This window comes from Hippocampus bargibanti, linkage group LG10 (assembly GCF_051943395.1).
Source record: "Hippocampus bargibanti isolate YZ-2025 linkage group LG10, ASM5194339v1, whole genome shotgun sequence".
Classification (NCBI taxonomy): Eukaryota; Metazoa; Chordata; class Actinopteri; order Syngnathiformes; family Syngnathidae; genus Hippocampus; species Hippocampus bargibanti.
The window spans coordinates 11800243-11817082 of record NC_142743.1 but is presented as its reverse complement, the minus strand read 5'-3'; the positions used below and the strand labels follow the sequence as shown (position 1 = coordinate 11817082).

The 16840-nt window shown below is 41.1% G+C and overlaps 1 protein-coding gene across 1 annotated transcript in view; it reads right to left on the bottom strand.

Annotated features, from left to right (window-relative positions):
* cntln (centlein, centrosomal protein) overlaps positions 1–16840 on the bottom strand; it is a 116710-nt gene that overhangs the window by 36004 nt on the left and 63866 nt on the right. The window contains exons 16-20 of the mRNA XM_089006860.1: positions 13549–13627; positions 11647–11728; positions 10863–11110; positions 5505–5660; positions 4369–4466 (exon numbers count right to left, since the gene is read on the bottom strand). Of these exons, the coding sequence (XP_088862986.1) occupies positions 4369–4466; positions 5505–5660; positions 10863–11110; positions 11647–11728; positions 13549–13627 (663 nt within the window). The remainder of the gene's footprint in view (positions 1–4368; positions 4467–5504; positions 5661–10862; positions 11111–11646; positions 11729–13548; positions 13628–16840) is intronic.

Here is a 16840-nt window from a genome sequence, read left to right as displayed (position 1 = left end):
GCATGTGGCCCGTTCTGCGCCATCTGTTTCGTTCAGACAAAATGCAGCTCATGTCACATTTCATTTCAATTACAGGCCTTTTGTGACATTTGATTTTTCAGTATAATGATACGGTATACCAAATTAGCTTTGCGTACACCAAATAGCGCTTGCGAAAGAAATAATATACAATGGCTTTCAATACACTGAGGAGGAACGTCCTTCCATAGCATCCATTCATCCATCCAAACCATCCATCCAAATCCAACCATCCATCCATTCATCCACTCAATAAATCCATCCATCCAAAACATCCAATCAATCAAATCCATCCATCCACCCAATCCAACCATCCAAATCAATCCATCCATCCATGCAGATCCAAATTCCCATCCAAATCTATCCACCCAAACTATCCATCCATTCAAGTCCATCCACCCAATCCATCCATCCAAACCATCCATCCAAATCCATCCAAACTATCCATCCATCCACCCAATTCATCAATCCAAACCATTCATCCAAATCCATCCATCCCTCCAATCCATTTAAATCAAGCTGACATAATTTTCCACTATGTCAGTCTCCAATTTGGGAAGACGAGAACAAACAGACTGCGGATGCAGGTTGTGGGATCGAGTGACTCGTAAGCTCTCCCTACATTGGCTGTGACTTGCGTTTTTCAACTCAACACATGATGCAAGGCTCTAGCAAAAGCTTTCGTGTAAGTAAATGTCCCACTGTCTCCTGAGGTGGACGAGTGCCCGAGGGCACAGCGGCTGAATAAATGTGAGCCTGCTTGTCCTATTGGAGTGGCATTCAATTAAATAAGAGCAGAGTTTGGCCGGAGGACTTTGGGGACAGGGGGGTGGGGTACTTTACTGGTCCCTCCCCCCCTATGGATTTGGCCATTAATGAGAAAACCCATATTGAACCTTTCAGATGACTGTCTGGTGTTGACTTAAAGATGAAGAGCGGCAATAAGGGTCCCCCGGTCAGCTTCTTGTGCCCCGTCGCTAATGGCAATTAGACGGACAACATTTATTTTAGATGTTCCCCACTTGCGCAAGCCCAAAAAGAATGGAGGATGAAAAAGAATGAGGGATATATAGCCGCCGCCTCGTCTCTAGCGTGTGATCTGTATTTATGAGTGTTAGCAGACGGCAGAGCGGCGAGGGGGGCTGAACTACGGCTCTGATCACTCGCCGCGTTTGTTCCCCTTTGTTCTCGCGCATGTTGCAGAGATATTGTTCATCAAACATGCGCTCATTGTCACGATAACAGCGGCGAGGGCGCGTGTGCTTTTCTAGCCGTGTTAAAAAAGAAAAAAAAACAGCGCGGACACTTGATGCGGATGATAGACAACAGGGCGAAAAAGATGAAAGGTGCACCTTCATAAATAAAGCAGTGCCACAGCGCCGGATATTGACTGAGGACATGCCGGTGTACTTTGAAATTCTTTTTTTTTGTGTGTGTGTGCTCCTCTCTTCTTTAAGTCGAAGCGGCGCGGTCCCCATGTGTGCACTGAGATGTATATTTCAGAGCCGTCTAGACAGGGGTCTTTCATTGTGAGGAGAGCGTTCCCGACATGGAGGCAAACGGAACGCCGGGCACTTTCTGACTTGGTGTGTCTCAGGCTGGGGCGGAAACTGAGCGCATGGGATGTTTCGCTCTGTCGGCGCTGCGATCCGCCGGTCGCTTTGGTCGCGGACAAACACAACTGATTCACCGCGCTTGTACGCGTGCCCCAAAGATGTATTATGGAATGGCGGGGGGTACGCGACATAGCATGACGGAGAAGGAGGAAGGAAGAGGTAGAGAGGAAGTAGTGCAGGTAGAGATTTAAAAAAAAAAAGTGATTTTCGGTCATAGGGTTTGAAATGTGACGATGTTTTGTGAAAAAAAATGTCGCGAACAGGGTTTGTGTCCCAATTTCAGTTGTGTCGAGTGCTTGTGAAGGTTCTTTTAACATTCCAAATGAATTCACATCAAGTGAATGGAAGACCACCTTTTTTTTACACTGGCAATGAATCAAAACAGTCACGTCTTCTTTTGACCAGTTCGGTCCCATTGTCTCTCGATGGCGTTGAGTGATTGTTGTCGGATAGTCTAGATAACAACAATGTCAATTTTATCCATATATTTATTTATCTATTTACCCATTTATTTATCAATTTATTTACCTACTTATCCATTTGTTTACCTATTTACTCATTTATTTATCCATCTATTTATTTACCAAGTTATTTACCCATTTACTGACCCATTTATTTACCCATTTACTTACCCATTTATTTAACAATTTACTTACCCATTTATTTACCCATTTATTTAACCATTTTTTCCCTTTAAACCATTTATTTACCCATGTATTTAACCATTTATTTATCCTTTTACCCATTTATTTAACCATTTTTCCCTTTAAACCATTTATTTACCCATGTATTTAACCATTTATTTATCCTTTTATCCATTTATTTACCAATTTACCTAATTATGCACCCAATTATCTACCTATTGACCAATATACCCATTTATTTACCCATTTATATACGCATTTATATACCCATTTATTTACCCAATAATATATCAATTTATTTACCCATTTATTTCACCATTTATTTAGCCATTTATTTAGCCATTTATTTAACCATTGACGTACCCATTTATTTACCCATTAATACCCATTTCCCCATTTATTTACCCATGTATTTAACCATTTACCCTTTTACTTACGCATTTATATACCCATTTATTTACCCATTAATATATCCATTTATTTACCAATTTGCCGATTTATTTATCCATTTATTTAACCACTTACGTACCCATGTATTTACCCATTTATGCCCATTGCCCCATTTATTTACCGATGTATTTAACCATTTACCCTTTACCCATTTATTTAGGCATTTATTTACCAATTTACCCAATTATCTACCCGATTATTTACCCACTTCCTCTGTCTGTCTGTCTGTCTGTCTGTCTGTCTGTTACTATTTAGTTTTTTTATATTTGTATTTATTTAGTTATTTATTTTTAGTCAAGCAGACTGTCAATCGTGACATAAAAAACCCGCTGCATATCCTGCCTCCAAACGCATTGTTGCTTAGGCCCCCTGTGAGACACCACCTTATGTGATTTGTTCTTCCTCCAAACCCTTCCATGCTCCAATAAGCATTCCAGAAGTGTTTCCACCCCTCTAAAGTTTCTGTACACGCCTTAGACAAGACACGTGGAATTTTTCGAGCAATACATTAGAAAATGCGTACGGCGTCAAGTGCCATATTGTGAACATTAGGGTTAGCAGCTCAAACGCTAAGAGTGATGCTGCGTGGGTTTTAGTGTCACGGGCCAAAAATGGAGCCTCCTGCGGCACACTATCGATCGATGCATTGCTTTGATCAGCACTCCGCATCAGCTACCCACATAAGCGGCAGCAGAAGCGCGTGAGACATATGCACCACACGCTAATTTCTTCGCTTGCTCATGCTAATGCGAATACTGACAGCTAAGCACTCAAAGAAGGCAAATGCCTCGCATCATTGCTGAAGAGATGAAAACAATGCAAAGGGCAAAAAACTGATTGATAAAAATTCTTATACATAAAAACATATTGAAAATAACAAAATACATACACATATTATTTATCATTTTATTTATGGTTTTATTGTGCGGGTGTTTATTGTTCTTTTAATTGTAAAGTGTCTTTGGGTGCTTTGAAAGGCGCTTGTAAATTAAAAGTATTATTATTAAATTTAAAAAAAAAATGAGAATATTGATACATTCATTCAATGCCTAATAATACAATTTAAAAATGTTTTTAACAAACAAATATCTTTGAGCATTTTTTTATGGATTCAATGTTTTTTTAATTAAATGTAATTATTGTATGAATAAAATTAACAAAACGACACTCATTTATTTTATAAAATATTACAAGCATCTTTTTCTGCAAAATAAATTGCCATTTTATGAATAAAAATGATACAACGTAGAGCATATGAGAATGCTCCGAGATTAAACTTGATACGTGACTATTCAAATTGCATCAAGGAATTTTGATACACGGCGAAAAATTAACCATGCTGTTATATCATTCTTTTGCATTCCTCAACATTCGTTAGTGTGTGGATTTTTTTTTTGTTTTTTTTTGCTCCAAATGTGCAGAGCGGAGGAGCGTGTGCCCGTGTGCTGCCACATGGTGGAATCAAACACTGCAAATCAGAGCTGCAGCTGATGTGCGGGCAATGGAGGGAAGGCAGGATGGAGAGGAAGAGACAAAGGCGGGAAGGGGGGTGGGAGGAGTGTAATTGGGTGGGGGGGGGGGTCCTCGAGCAGAAGGAAGAAGAAAAAACAACAGCAAGCAAACATGGAGAAGTGACTAACTTGTCCTGCAGCTGGCGGAGCTTGTCCTCCTTCTCCTGCGCTTGGCCTCGAAGGGCTTTGTTAGCCGCCACCTGCCTCGTGACCTCCGCGCTTGTACTCTGGTGGGGGGAGGAAAGAAGAAAAAGTAAGGGGTGGAGGGCGGTGAGACACGTTGTGAGCGTGTGTTAATGTGTATATCAAGTGGGGGAGGAGGAGATGATGATGATGGGGGAGGTGGGTGGGCGGGGGAGGGTTTCACGACACCGCTGATGACAGGTCATCCGCAGCATGCCTCCTCATTATATTTACAGCGGGGAGGGGGGAGGGTGCTAAAAGAGGTTAAAAGGAAAGTGCTAGCTATCTATCTGAGTGACTTACAGGTTGAGTGAACGCTAGCGTGTGTGGCAGCCGCTGCTCACCGACAGAAAAACTTATCCTGTGACTGTAAAGTGACCTTGAGAGGTTTGAAAGGCGCTTATAAATGAAATGTATTATTCTTCTTATTCTTCTTATTATTATTATGTTAATCTTTTTTTAATTTTATTTTATTATATTATTGTCATTTTCACTTGGAAGCACAAACTCATATGTAAGCAACATATTTTAGGGTAAAAAATATACAGTAAAGTCTCGTTATATCGATATCGGATATATCGATAGTCCCGGTTATATCGCTACTATTTCTATGCACGCACGGAGAAAATTACATGCGAACAGGGTCGGATATATCGATAGTCCCGGTTATATCGATATTTTTTCGGACTCCCTTGAATATCGATCTAACGAGACTTTACTGTATCTCTGCTTTATTTTGGTTGATCAATCAGATATATTCGATATCCGGTGTAAGATATATTTTATTTTGAAAAGTATATCATACCTCTGAAGATGGAGGTTACTGATTCGCTGTGGCGACCCCTTGAAGGGAATTTCCATTTTGTCCATGTTAGCACTTTGTTCCAGCTTCAGATGTTGTTAAAGCATTATATAAAGCAATATATTGCATTGTATGGTTTCTACCGCTGTATTGAATGTTAATGTAGTCCTAAAACACAAGTACCATGGAAAGCGAGCGTATTTTTTCGAAAGGTATTTAAAAAAAATGGATTTCACTTCGGACAGGGCTAACCAACGAAGCACCCGGTGAGTGGACTGACCTTAACCTTGGCTTGCAATTGTTTGACCTCCGCCTCCAAGGCCTGGCAGGAGGACTCAATTGTGCGACAGGGGAAAGTGCTTTGCCTCCATTGCTCCAACTCCATCTCCAGAACCTTCTTCTGCTGCTCCAAGCCCACCAGCTCAGACGTCAGCTTCTACAAAGTGACCAGGATATGAATTGGTGGGTTCACGGGAAATCACATTCTGACATGAAATGTGTCATTTTTTAATCATTCACTGCCATTCCCGAATTTATTCGGGTTTTGTTTTTTCTTGCCGGGTGCCAATAAAGCGCTTCCATTAGGGGGCATTTGCCTTTTGTGCATATTAGCGCTTTGTTAGTTTCAGCTGTTGTCAAAGCGCTATACAAATCAATATGTATTGTATTGTATTTTGTACAGCCACCCCCACTTCAAGTGCAGATAACTCCAGACCCATATGACCTAGGAATTAACTGCTTTTTCTGATGAAAGAAGAGAGTCGAAGGTTTCTTACTCTGAATTGAATGTTAATGTAGTCCTAAAAGTCAATATTCTGTTGGTCCTGTAATTTGAGTGAAAATGACAAAAGCCCTGGCACATCGTCTGGCAGTGAATGAGTTAACAACAGCGGAGAAGAACATTTAATACAATTTTAAATATCTTGAAGCTGTAATGTGGTTATGTTGAAATTAAACACAGGTACAAACTGGGTTGTTGCCAGAGAAACTGAAATGTATTTTGTAACAATTGTTTAGCGTTACTGTCGAGCTGACATCGATACATAAATAAACAAATACATACATCAATAAACAAATAAACAGATAAACAAAAAAAAAATACTTTTTTTGCCATTTTTATCAATGGCAAATGAATGCAATACAATACAATCTATATTGATTGATATAGCGCAACGACAGCTCAATGCAGAATAGCATTTTATTTCGATTAAAAATGAGGTAAAAATGTTGTTAGAACTCATTTTCAAACGGTTTTTAATTGTTATTATTGAGGTATGTTTAGCATTTTTTTTCAAGATTTAAAAATGAGGTTAAACAACAACAAAAAACACCCTTTTTGGTTGTTAGAAGTCCTTTTTAATCTTGAAAAAAAAATGCTATCCAAAAACGCCACTCAACTGCTGAGCAAGAAAATCATTTTGTGCAGGGGGGAAAAAAAACTCAGCAAAAATAAAACTTCATTCATATTTTGTAATTATTATTGAGGTATAAGATTAGATTTGATGAGCCTTAATTCAATGGAAACATTTACATTTCACAGCAGCAAAAACAAAAATGCAGGAGCTGCTGTAAAGGCAGCCACTCACGCGGTATGTTTTGTATATCAGTTAAAAAACATCCTAGGCCTACTCACGATGTCAACATTTTAAAACACAATCGTGGCGATGGACATTCTTACAAAGCCAAACTCTAGCTCACCCTTTAATGACATTTTTTTATTCAGAATTTTGCACATTTTGGATTTTCCCCTCACTTCCCAAGAAGACCTTATAAAAAATAAATCAAGTTGCGATTGAGCAACTTGATTTAATGACGAATGCCTAATGGCACTCACAGGACACCTGATACATGACGATATAGACATTTGAAACTACAGAGCTTGGCTCTCAGCTCTGCATACATTAATATTATTGATATCTGTTTGCCGGATGACACCTTTTAATAGAACCACACTAGTTTTTGGTGTCCGGTGCTCTGTCGAGAGTGGCATTGATGACACTTCCTGTAACGCAGGCTTTGATTTTCAGCCCCCCTTTGGGTGAGACGTGACACTGACATGGACTGATGACATACCGGCGAGGCCATTAGGGTGGAAAAGACACGACACCTCTCGTCACCAACATGGCTCAGAGTGACAGTCAATCAGGTGCGGTATAAATAAGGGAGGACAGGTTGCAGAAATAGCCACACGTCCAGGACTTGGCTGTCAATGTTTGAAGGCACACTTGTGGGGAATAAAATTGGGGGGAACAAAAAAAGAAAATGCTTTTGAAGCAACCGACACTTAAATTCAACTAATAACTCCGATTTTTTGGGGGGGATCATTCAGAGTAGTCTTAAATCCTACGTTAATCCGAGCACTCTACATGAAAGAGGAGGGTAACACCCCACGCTTAAAAAGATAAGGCAGGTAAAAACATGAGCGATGTCACAAAACCGTCAAGTGGAGGTGGAGGTGCAACGTAATCCGCCCGAGTAAGGACAATTATCTTGCAAACCCATGGCGGAAGCATTTCCGCAAAAGGCTTTTCATTTTGTCACCTGTTTTTTTTTTCTCCCATCGTGTTTAAATTGCATTCATGGTGTAGTTTAATGAGCTATTTTATTATTGGTTTTATTGTTCTGTGTATTGTTCTTTTAATTGTAAAGTGTCCTTGGGTGTTCAGAAAGGCGCTTGTAAATTAAATGTATTATTATTATTAATTTCCTCTTAAATGTTCTTATTCCAATTTAAATAATTGCAAGGCATTTTTAAGACTCTGTTTTCACTTCACTCCAATGTTCTGTAGGAGCTGTACATTTTTATAATAATAATTACAAATAAAATAATGGTTATGAATTAATTACTTATTTATTTATGTATTTATCTATTTATTTCTTCATCCACTTATTTTTTAGGTATCTACAGTAAAGTCTCGTTATATCGATATCGGATATATCGATAGTCCCGGTTATATCGATACTATTTCTATGCACGCACGGAGAAAATTACATGCAAACAGGGTCGGATATATCGATAGTCCCGGTTATATCGACATTTTTTCGGACTCCCTTGAATATCGATATAACGAGACTTTACTGTATATATTTATCTATTTGTATTTATTTATGTACACACACACACACACACACACACACACACACACACACACACACACACACACACACACACACACACACACACATACATATATATATATCTGTTTATCTATTTATTTATTGATGTATATATTTATTGATCTATTTATGTATGTATTTAGTTATTTGGATTGGATTTGCCTTTATTAGTCTCACAGTGGAGAAATTTACATTTCACAGCAGCAAAGTGATGAAAGGAATGAAAGTAGAAAAACAAAATACATGAGCTGCTGGAAAGGCAGCCACTCTCGGGGCGCCGTCTTGAAGTCAAAAGAACAAAAAAAACTAAATAACAATTTATTTATGTATTTATTTGCAGTGTTTAAAAGCAACAACCCAAAACAGTTTTGCGATTGATAAGTAACATTAATTTAGCCCCCCTAACATATTCACAAAGCGATTGTGGATTTTTAGGGAAGAGCGCTTGTCTAGGAGAGTGTGAGATGTCACCAGAGAACGCAACCCGTGCAAAACTAAAAATACACGTACACAGAGGACAACGAAATCCCACTAAGAATGTTCACATTGTTTATCAAGGTGTTTATATGGGGTAAACTTTGAGCGGGAATAGACACTCTTTTTGACCTTATTGTTTATTTTTTTTGGGGGGGAGGGTATGAAAATAAGGCCTAATTTGAAAACATTTTGGTTTTAAGTTTTGACACGATGATCTTGATATTTTGAGCCCACCACAAACAATTTCCTGTGAAATTGGCATAGTCCTTCTCACATGACCCCCCCCCCCCCCCCCCCCCCCTCACTGCAGAAGTTGTCTTTAGCCAATTACATGCGACCCGGCTGCAACGGACCCGAAGCCCGTCACCTCTTGCCCTTTTCCGAGGAGGACAACAAGACCCCGCTTGGTCCATCTCAGTCGACTCTAACTTTTTGCGGCGGGCTGCCATTAATACTTCAGGAGTAAAAAGAAAGCAAACAAGACAACAGCGCCTCTCTGTATGTGTGTGTTTGTGTGCGTGTAGTTCACTTGCGAGGTTGGACTTGGCAATCAGATGCCTCGACGGGAGCACACAGGGGCCACATTCCAGATAGCATCACTGTAAGGTCAGTAACACACCCGTGCATGAGTCCATTGTACTGTAAGAGTACAGTGTGAAAATGCAGACCTACTGACACCTAATCAGGTGGTTTTCCCCTCTGCCCGCAAGTGCCACGTTGGAATCCGCCAGAGACGTTTCCGTGGCCTGTCAGATTAATGACTGCGTCTGTCTGCCTTGAGAGTGCGCAATATTGTGCTGCTTCGTTTGAGTGTGTGTGTTCACCGTGACCAAGGTCGCTGACATGATCGCCACGGTGTTATTTGATCTACGTGAATGCTTAATGCCATACTTGAAACTGCAGATTTCAACTTCAATGTGGAGATTTTTACAATAGCGTAAAGCTATTTTATGCGAGAAAGCACGGCTAATTCACGCCGATATCGCCATGCGCCAACCTGGAAGTTCGGCGCTTATTGAGGATTTTAAAGCCAGTAACAGAACATCTGAGGAGGAGATGGCTGCAGCAAGTGAGCTCATAAAGGCAATGTTGGCAAAGTGGAATGATGTGCAGGCTTTTACCAAACAGTTCCATTCAGAAAAGACTGTAGCTATGACAATCATCAACATGAAGAATAATAATGTGATGCCTCAGCTTCGTAAGACCTTACAAGTCAGAAAGCAACAGGTGTCAATTAAGAGTTTTTTAATCAGCAAATATGATGAGGAGTCTCCAAAGAAAAAAGAAGAGAAGCCACACCAGAGGTTAAGTTACCAACAGTCCTTATGGAAGGAGACTCTCCTTCTATAAGCCATCAACGACCATCAAATAAAACTTTATTTTACAGCACAGTTTATTTCTTTAATTACAGTCCTCTTGTAATGTGCATCTCTTTCCAAACAGCAATTGCCTTTGACCTCGGACCTCCAATGCCATTCCATCAAGCCATCAATGACCATCACAAATGTAAATAAAGTGACTTTATGATACAATGCAGTGTATTTCTTTCATTACAATACAATAGCACATTTATTATACATAGAATAAGGTAGGTTGGGTGTAGTTTTAAGGCTTATTTAGTTGAAAAGTATATTTTATGGAAACCCGGGAACGGATTATTCCCATTTTATGGGAATTTTTTTTTGGGAGATACACACTTTTCGCCTTACACACTCTGTCTGGGAACCAATTAAGTTCGTAAGTTGAGGTCTCACTGTATATATATATATCTGATACACAATAATTGAAATGTGTGATGATTAACAAAAAAAAAGTTATAACAGATCTGGCCAGAAATCCTACCTTGTGTCTGCTTGAGCACTTTGGCGGAAATGTTTGGAGAAAATCAAATGACAGACTGCCGTTAAAAGATTGATCAGGACGACACAACAAGCAGTCGCGGAAGACGCGATGGAGCGGCAGCGCCGAGACTTTGCTTGTCAATCCAACTCATCAAGTATGAGGACCTGTTACTGGCCTCTCACAGCCCCGCAAGTGGAGTTACCTGCGTGAGCTGCTTGTTGCTGCTCAGTTTCTCGGTGAGGGAGTTGAGCTCCGCCGCCATCTTCTTATTGGCGCCGCGCAGTTCTCGGGCTGAGACAGACGCGGCTTTCCGGGCGCGTCGCAGTACTTCCACATGCCGCTGTAGGGACTCGACGCGGTGCTGCAGGGAGGAAGAGGCGGACGAAGCTTTTATGGGCTGCCATTTCTTCCTCTTCTCGCCACTTGTCCCACGTTCGTGCTGTTTTTTGTCTGAAAAGGGGAAATTGACATGTCGTTGAAATATCTATTTAAATACAATTATAAATAGAAACAAGAGTGAGAGCTACACAGAAAACACAATTTTAAATTGGTGGGTTTGAGATGGGACTTGAAGGTGGGAAGCGAATTGATGTTACGAATGTTGGGAGGAAGTGAGTTCCAAAGTTTGGGGGCAGAGCAGCTGAAGGCTCTGTCACCTATCGTGCTGAGACGGGCTGGGGGGGGCACAGAGGCGGAGGGTGGAAGATGATCTGAGGGAACGAGAGGGAATAGCCTAAAACTCAATTATCTGTGGGTCCTGGAATTTGAGTGACAATGACAAAAACCCTGGTACTGGAGTGGATATTTTTGCACATCGTCTGGCAGTGAATGAGTTCAAAACAATATTTAGGGCATGTCAGTTGTACTACTTTAACGAAGATGTAGTTTTCCACCCAGTGGGTGAATACTAGAAGCATCAGATTATTTTAAAGAGTATTTTTTGGGGGGGCAGTTTTGATTCAATGTGATGAGCAAACGTTCGTTACCTTGTTCGTTAACATCGGGATGCTTGCTGCTCCAATCCGCCGCCGGCACTGGTGCGCCTCGGTTTGCCTGACACCTGTCGAGCTTATAAAAGCATGAGAGCAGTCAAGAGACAGTGATGAAAAGCAAGCGCATCATCTTAACACAAGCGGTTGACACGTTCTACTTCCCCGCATAACGACACCATGATCACAGGCCGCTCGCTGGTTTAACACGACAAGACAAATCACCCGCCGCTTTAATAATTCACCTGAGCGCGCTCGCCCCGACTTCCGTGCCAACGTCGCTCAGCGATATTAGCCGTGACGGGAGCGTGCGGAGGCCGCCTTTGTTCAATAACGGCCTCTGAGTTTTGACGCCTTTCCTACGCTATGACACGTCTCGGCGTAGTCATTTGCGCCGGGACGGGTGACATCTCCAGAGTGCAAGATCGTTTGTAGTGACATCAAAGAGGCAAGCTCCTCCGAAGCATCCCCGCAAGCCCTCCCCCCCACCCTCTTCTCTGTTTGCTGTGACGGTCAGGTATGATTTCATCAGCGGCATGTTTGATCACATGAAGCCGCGCTAAAGCGACAGGAGATGAACTGTTAAAAGACCAAAGCTGGTCGTGGAGATGATGGAAGTCCTGCTGAGATTCAGCTACGGGCCGCATGAGTCTAAATGCAGTAGTCTGCATTGTTGAATCTGTCGAATCCAAAACAATAAAATAAAATAAAATTAAATAAAATAAAATAAATCATGGAGCAAATAAATAAAGTAAAAAAAAAAAAAAAAAAAAAAAAAAAAAACAGAAAACACTAATTCCTAAATGATATGGGTTTGGAGTTATATGAGCTTGAAATGTCCCTGTTCAAAATACAATGAATGCAAGATATTGGTTTATATAGCGCTTAAAGGACAACTGACACCTCCCGACAAGTTGCGTCCATAAGTTGTAAAATCACTTCAAATGACTTCTTCTCATGGCATTTTACAAAGATTCCATCGCATATAGCATTTTACGTTTTAAAATTCACGCTGAATATTCATGAAGTCTTGTTTTCGAGTTGATGCCGATGAGACGTCACGAGCATGGGGGCGGGACTTTCTGAATCTCTCCAGTTCATTAGTGGCAGTTTTGGGCAACTTTAAGTCATTTTTACTGGTGTTTTGCATTTGACTAAAAATATCACCCTGCGTGTTTGGGGTATTTTAGATGCTATAGAACGTTTTTCTGATGTCAGGAAACAAAAGAAATTGTGTCACTTGTCCTTTAAATAACAGTTGAAGCTGGAACAAAGCGCTAACATGGAATAAAAAAGGAAATGCTGCCCCCTTGTGGAAGGGTCTTTTTTGCCAGAGGTCTGGCCAAGCGCTTTAGCGGCACCCAAGGAAGAAAAATACAAAACCCTAACTAATGGCACTGAATGAGTTAAGGGCTCAATTTGTGAACGTCATAGGACCAAACAGTGACAACAGGTGAGCTGTGAAATATCATGAGAGTTTTCTTAACAGAGTGCGCAGTCCTCGTCCAAATCACACAAATCCTGACAATACAATCCCACCCGGCTGGCCAAATTTCAAAATAAAACTGAGTCCATCTGTAGTTATATTGACATTGTCTGAAAGGCTTTGATAATGCCTGGGAAGACCAAGCCACGCCCCCTTCACAAAAACCATCATACGTACTCTTGAGTGTATAACCACTTCTATTTCCAAAACTTTTTAAAACTTTCATTTAGATGCGATATTTATAGCAGATGAGTCTTTACACTTTTAATCCTGACAGTCGAGTCAATTGGAGAAACGAAGCCATTTTGATTCTATTATTCCGAAACCGACAGCGGAGGACATTTTATGATAGGCAGGTCCGCAAACGGGATACATTGCATCTGTGTGTGTGTTTAACTCCAAAACAGACTCACCTTCCTTTTGCGCCGTCTGGGAGGGCTCGTCCCCGAGGGTACGCCGTTGAAGCTGTCGGCAGAGTATCCCTCACTGTCACTGGAAAGAAAGTTGAAGTTCATTACGGTCTGAGTTGACTCGGATCTTGTGTGTGTGTGTGCGTGTGTGTGTGTGTGTGTGTGTGTGTGTGTGTGTGTGTGTGTGTGTGTGTGCATACCACCCCCGGACCACAAATCCAATTTACCTTTTATAGTTGATTTAGTTGACTTGAAGCAAAAATATGTGCATTTCAAGCTTCCCCCGTCCTATCTTTTAACAGAAAATCAATGCCCCGTCCAATTTCTAAGCAGGAAGTGTAAATGCGGCTTGTAAATGAAGGTGAAAAAAAAATGGCGCCATCCTTTCCCGACAGTGAATGCATCAAGATGTATGAGAGCGGCTGTGGCCTTCATTAGCTCGCCAACGTGTGACAGACGTTGCGCGAGAGAGCAACGGTTGAGCGCAAGGAAAAACGGGGTTGCGTTTTGACGGACAGGTACCGGGGGTAAGGGCTCTCTCGGAGACACACAAACATGGGCACGTTTATTGACAGTGACCTTTGACGTGAAGGTGGGAGCCAGTGACATTTACGCCGGTGGGTTTATTAAGGTGGAGCAAGGGGGTGGGGGGAAGGCAGAAGAGGGAGAGACCAGAGGAAGGGAATCTAAAGGGAACATGACAAGGCCGGAGGCTATTTAGGGTTAAAAGTGGTCAGGGGGGGTGGGGGGGGGGTCAGATGGACCAGCGGGTGAGGTATTTTTATTTACTGTATTTGACACATTATAAAGCACACCAGATTATAAGGCGCACTTTCAATGAATGAGAGATTTTAAAACAGGATTTTGATGTCAAACACGAAAATAGAAATTGCATAATAGTATAATGTGTGTTTTTTTCCCGCATTTTTTATGCGCTCCAAAATATCCCAAGGTTTTATAGACCTTATCACAATATAATAATTAATCTGATATTCAGGGATCACCAATTTTCATTCTTTAAAACAGTAATGTTCCTTATAGGTTTTCGTGGAATATTTTGGACTTAAAATTTTCAGAAGTTAACAATGTTTTTGAGATAACGAATATAAAAACAAGCAAAAAAGAAAAAAACCCACTAAATGTTCTATTTTTAACTCATTTGCGGCCATTTGTGAATTGAAAAGTCTAACACAGAGCGCCATTCCCAAATATATAGGGATATATAAATAGGGCCGACACGACCAGTCAGACTTTAGTTCGCTGACGAAGCCTCTTGGATAGGAGGCGAAACGTCCGAAACCTTCAAATTTGTACAGATGACGGCTGAAGAAACCTTCTCAGCGATGGACCACTCCTGTACGACTGAGAGCTTGCACAGACCCATTCCCAAATGTGTTCAGGTTTTGTTTTTTTCTGGCGGGAGGTGCCGATAAAACGCTGGCCAGACCTCAGGCAATGTTTTTCCCTTCCACAATTGTGCAGCATTTGTCCTTTGTCCATTTTAGCGCTCTAGTTATAGGTTCAGGTGTTGTTAAAGCGCTATATAAAGTAAATCAATATGTATGTATTTTATTGTATTTTGGACAGCAGCCCCATTTAAAGTTCATATAACTCCAGACCCATATAATTTAGGAATTAACTCATTTTTCTGATGAAAGAAGAGAGTCTAGGTTTTCTAACGCTGTATTGAATGTTTATGTAGTCCTAAAACTCAATATTCTGCAGGTCCTGTAATTTGAGTGAAAATGACAAAAACCCTGGCACTGGACTGGACGCAGTTTTGCACATCATCAGGTATTGAATTAGCCCACACTAGTGTTAAAAAAAAGAAAAGAAAATTCTGGGTAAATTGAGGGAAAATTCCGCCATTTTCTTATTATATAAAGTTTGTTGATTATATAAAGGAAGTTCATTAATTGCCAATAAAATAACATAATTAATGAATAATTAATTACTTACTTCAGGAATATTTATGGTTAATTAATAGATGACATTTATGCTATGGATGATTTATGGGAGTGCCTCAAAATGTATGAAGAATGTTTCATGGAAGATGTGAGCTCTACTTTTTTCAAAGCTGGCGTACTCCTCTTTGAATGTTGAAACTATTTGGGAATGAATCAACAACGCCTCTGCTGTTTGGAGAAGGGTAGTGCCCTTTTTTGCCTCACAATGCTTCAAGAAAAATGTTAATGTTTTAGATTGTTCTGTTCAACTCTACTTTCGAATAAGCTGATTGTGACCCTTTTTCCACATTCTTAAAATGAAAAAAATGCTGATGCAGTCAAAACAATCAACTGCCTCCAGCTGTTTTAAACTTAAGAGAGAGAAAAAGGGAGCGTGAGAGGCAGAGGATGAAAACAAAGACACGTCAGCATCTTTTAACAGGCCTGACACCTTTGTCACATTTTCGGAATAAACGTCTCTAGGCGGAAACATGGCATTGCCCGACAGATTGCTGAAGAAGGCCCCGGCAAGATGAGAAGCACGGAAGGGCTTTATAGCAACGCTGACAAATAGGTGGACAGGTGCCTTAAATAAGACCGCATCTCGGTTTGGACGGCGTCTTCGCAAATCCGTTAAGATCCTTTCTAGCAGGTAAGGCGTTTATGAGACGGCTGCTTATTAGCCGCACGGAGGGCATTAGGAAATCCGTTGCCGCACCAAGTCGCCGCTAAAGTGCTTCGAGTGGGCCAGGGTGGGATTACGGCCTGATGAATTAGTTGGCGAGGAGGCAGGGCTGAGCACGAGGGAGCCATAAAGGACGGGGTGGGGGCCAGTGTGAAACTGAGTTGTGTGGGGGGGGGGGGAGCAGGGACTAAATATCAGCAATGGTTCAGAGTGTTTGAAATGTAATCATTCCGACCATCACTCAAGAAATGGCTCAGTGGCATATATGTCTTGTTTTTTTGCATAAAACATACATGAAATAATTACTGTTGATGGGTCTTAATTTAGAGGGTGTTAAACAGCTTGTAGACATCTGGTAGAGAGTCGAGTAGGGTCATTCAAAATTTATCCAACTAAATTAAGGCAAAGCGAGTGTAGTGTGTGCGTGTTTGTTTGAGGTGGGACGGAGGGGGAAAAGGGAGACAAAAGCGAGTGAGAGAAAAGAGTGAGCAGAGAGAGAGGGAGTGAGCAGAGAGGGAGAGAAAAGAGTGAGAGAAGAGCGAGAGGGAGAGAAGAGGGGGAACGCGGAGAGAGAAGAGAGTGAGAGGAAAGAGTGAGAGAAAAGAGAGTGAAGAGAGCGAGGGAGAGAGCAGAGAGGGAGAGAAAACAGTGAGAGAAGAGAGCG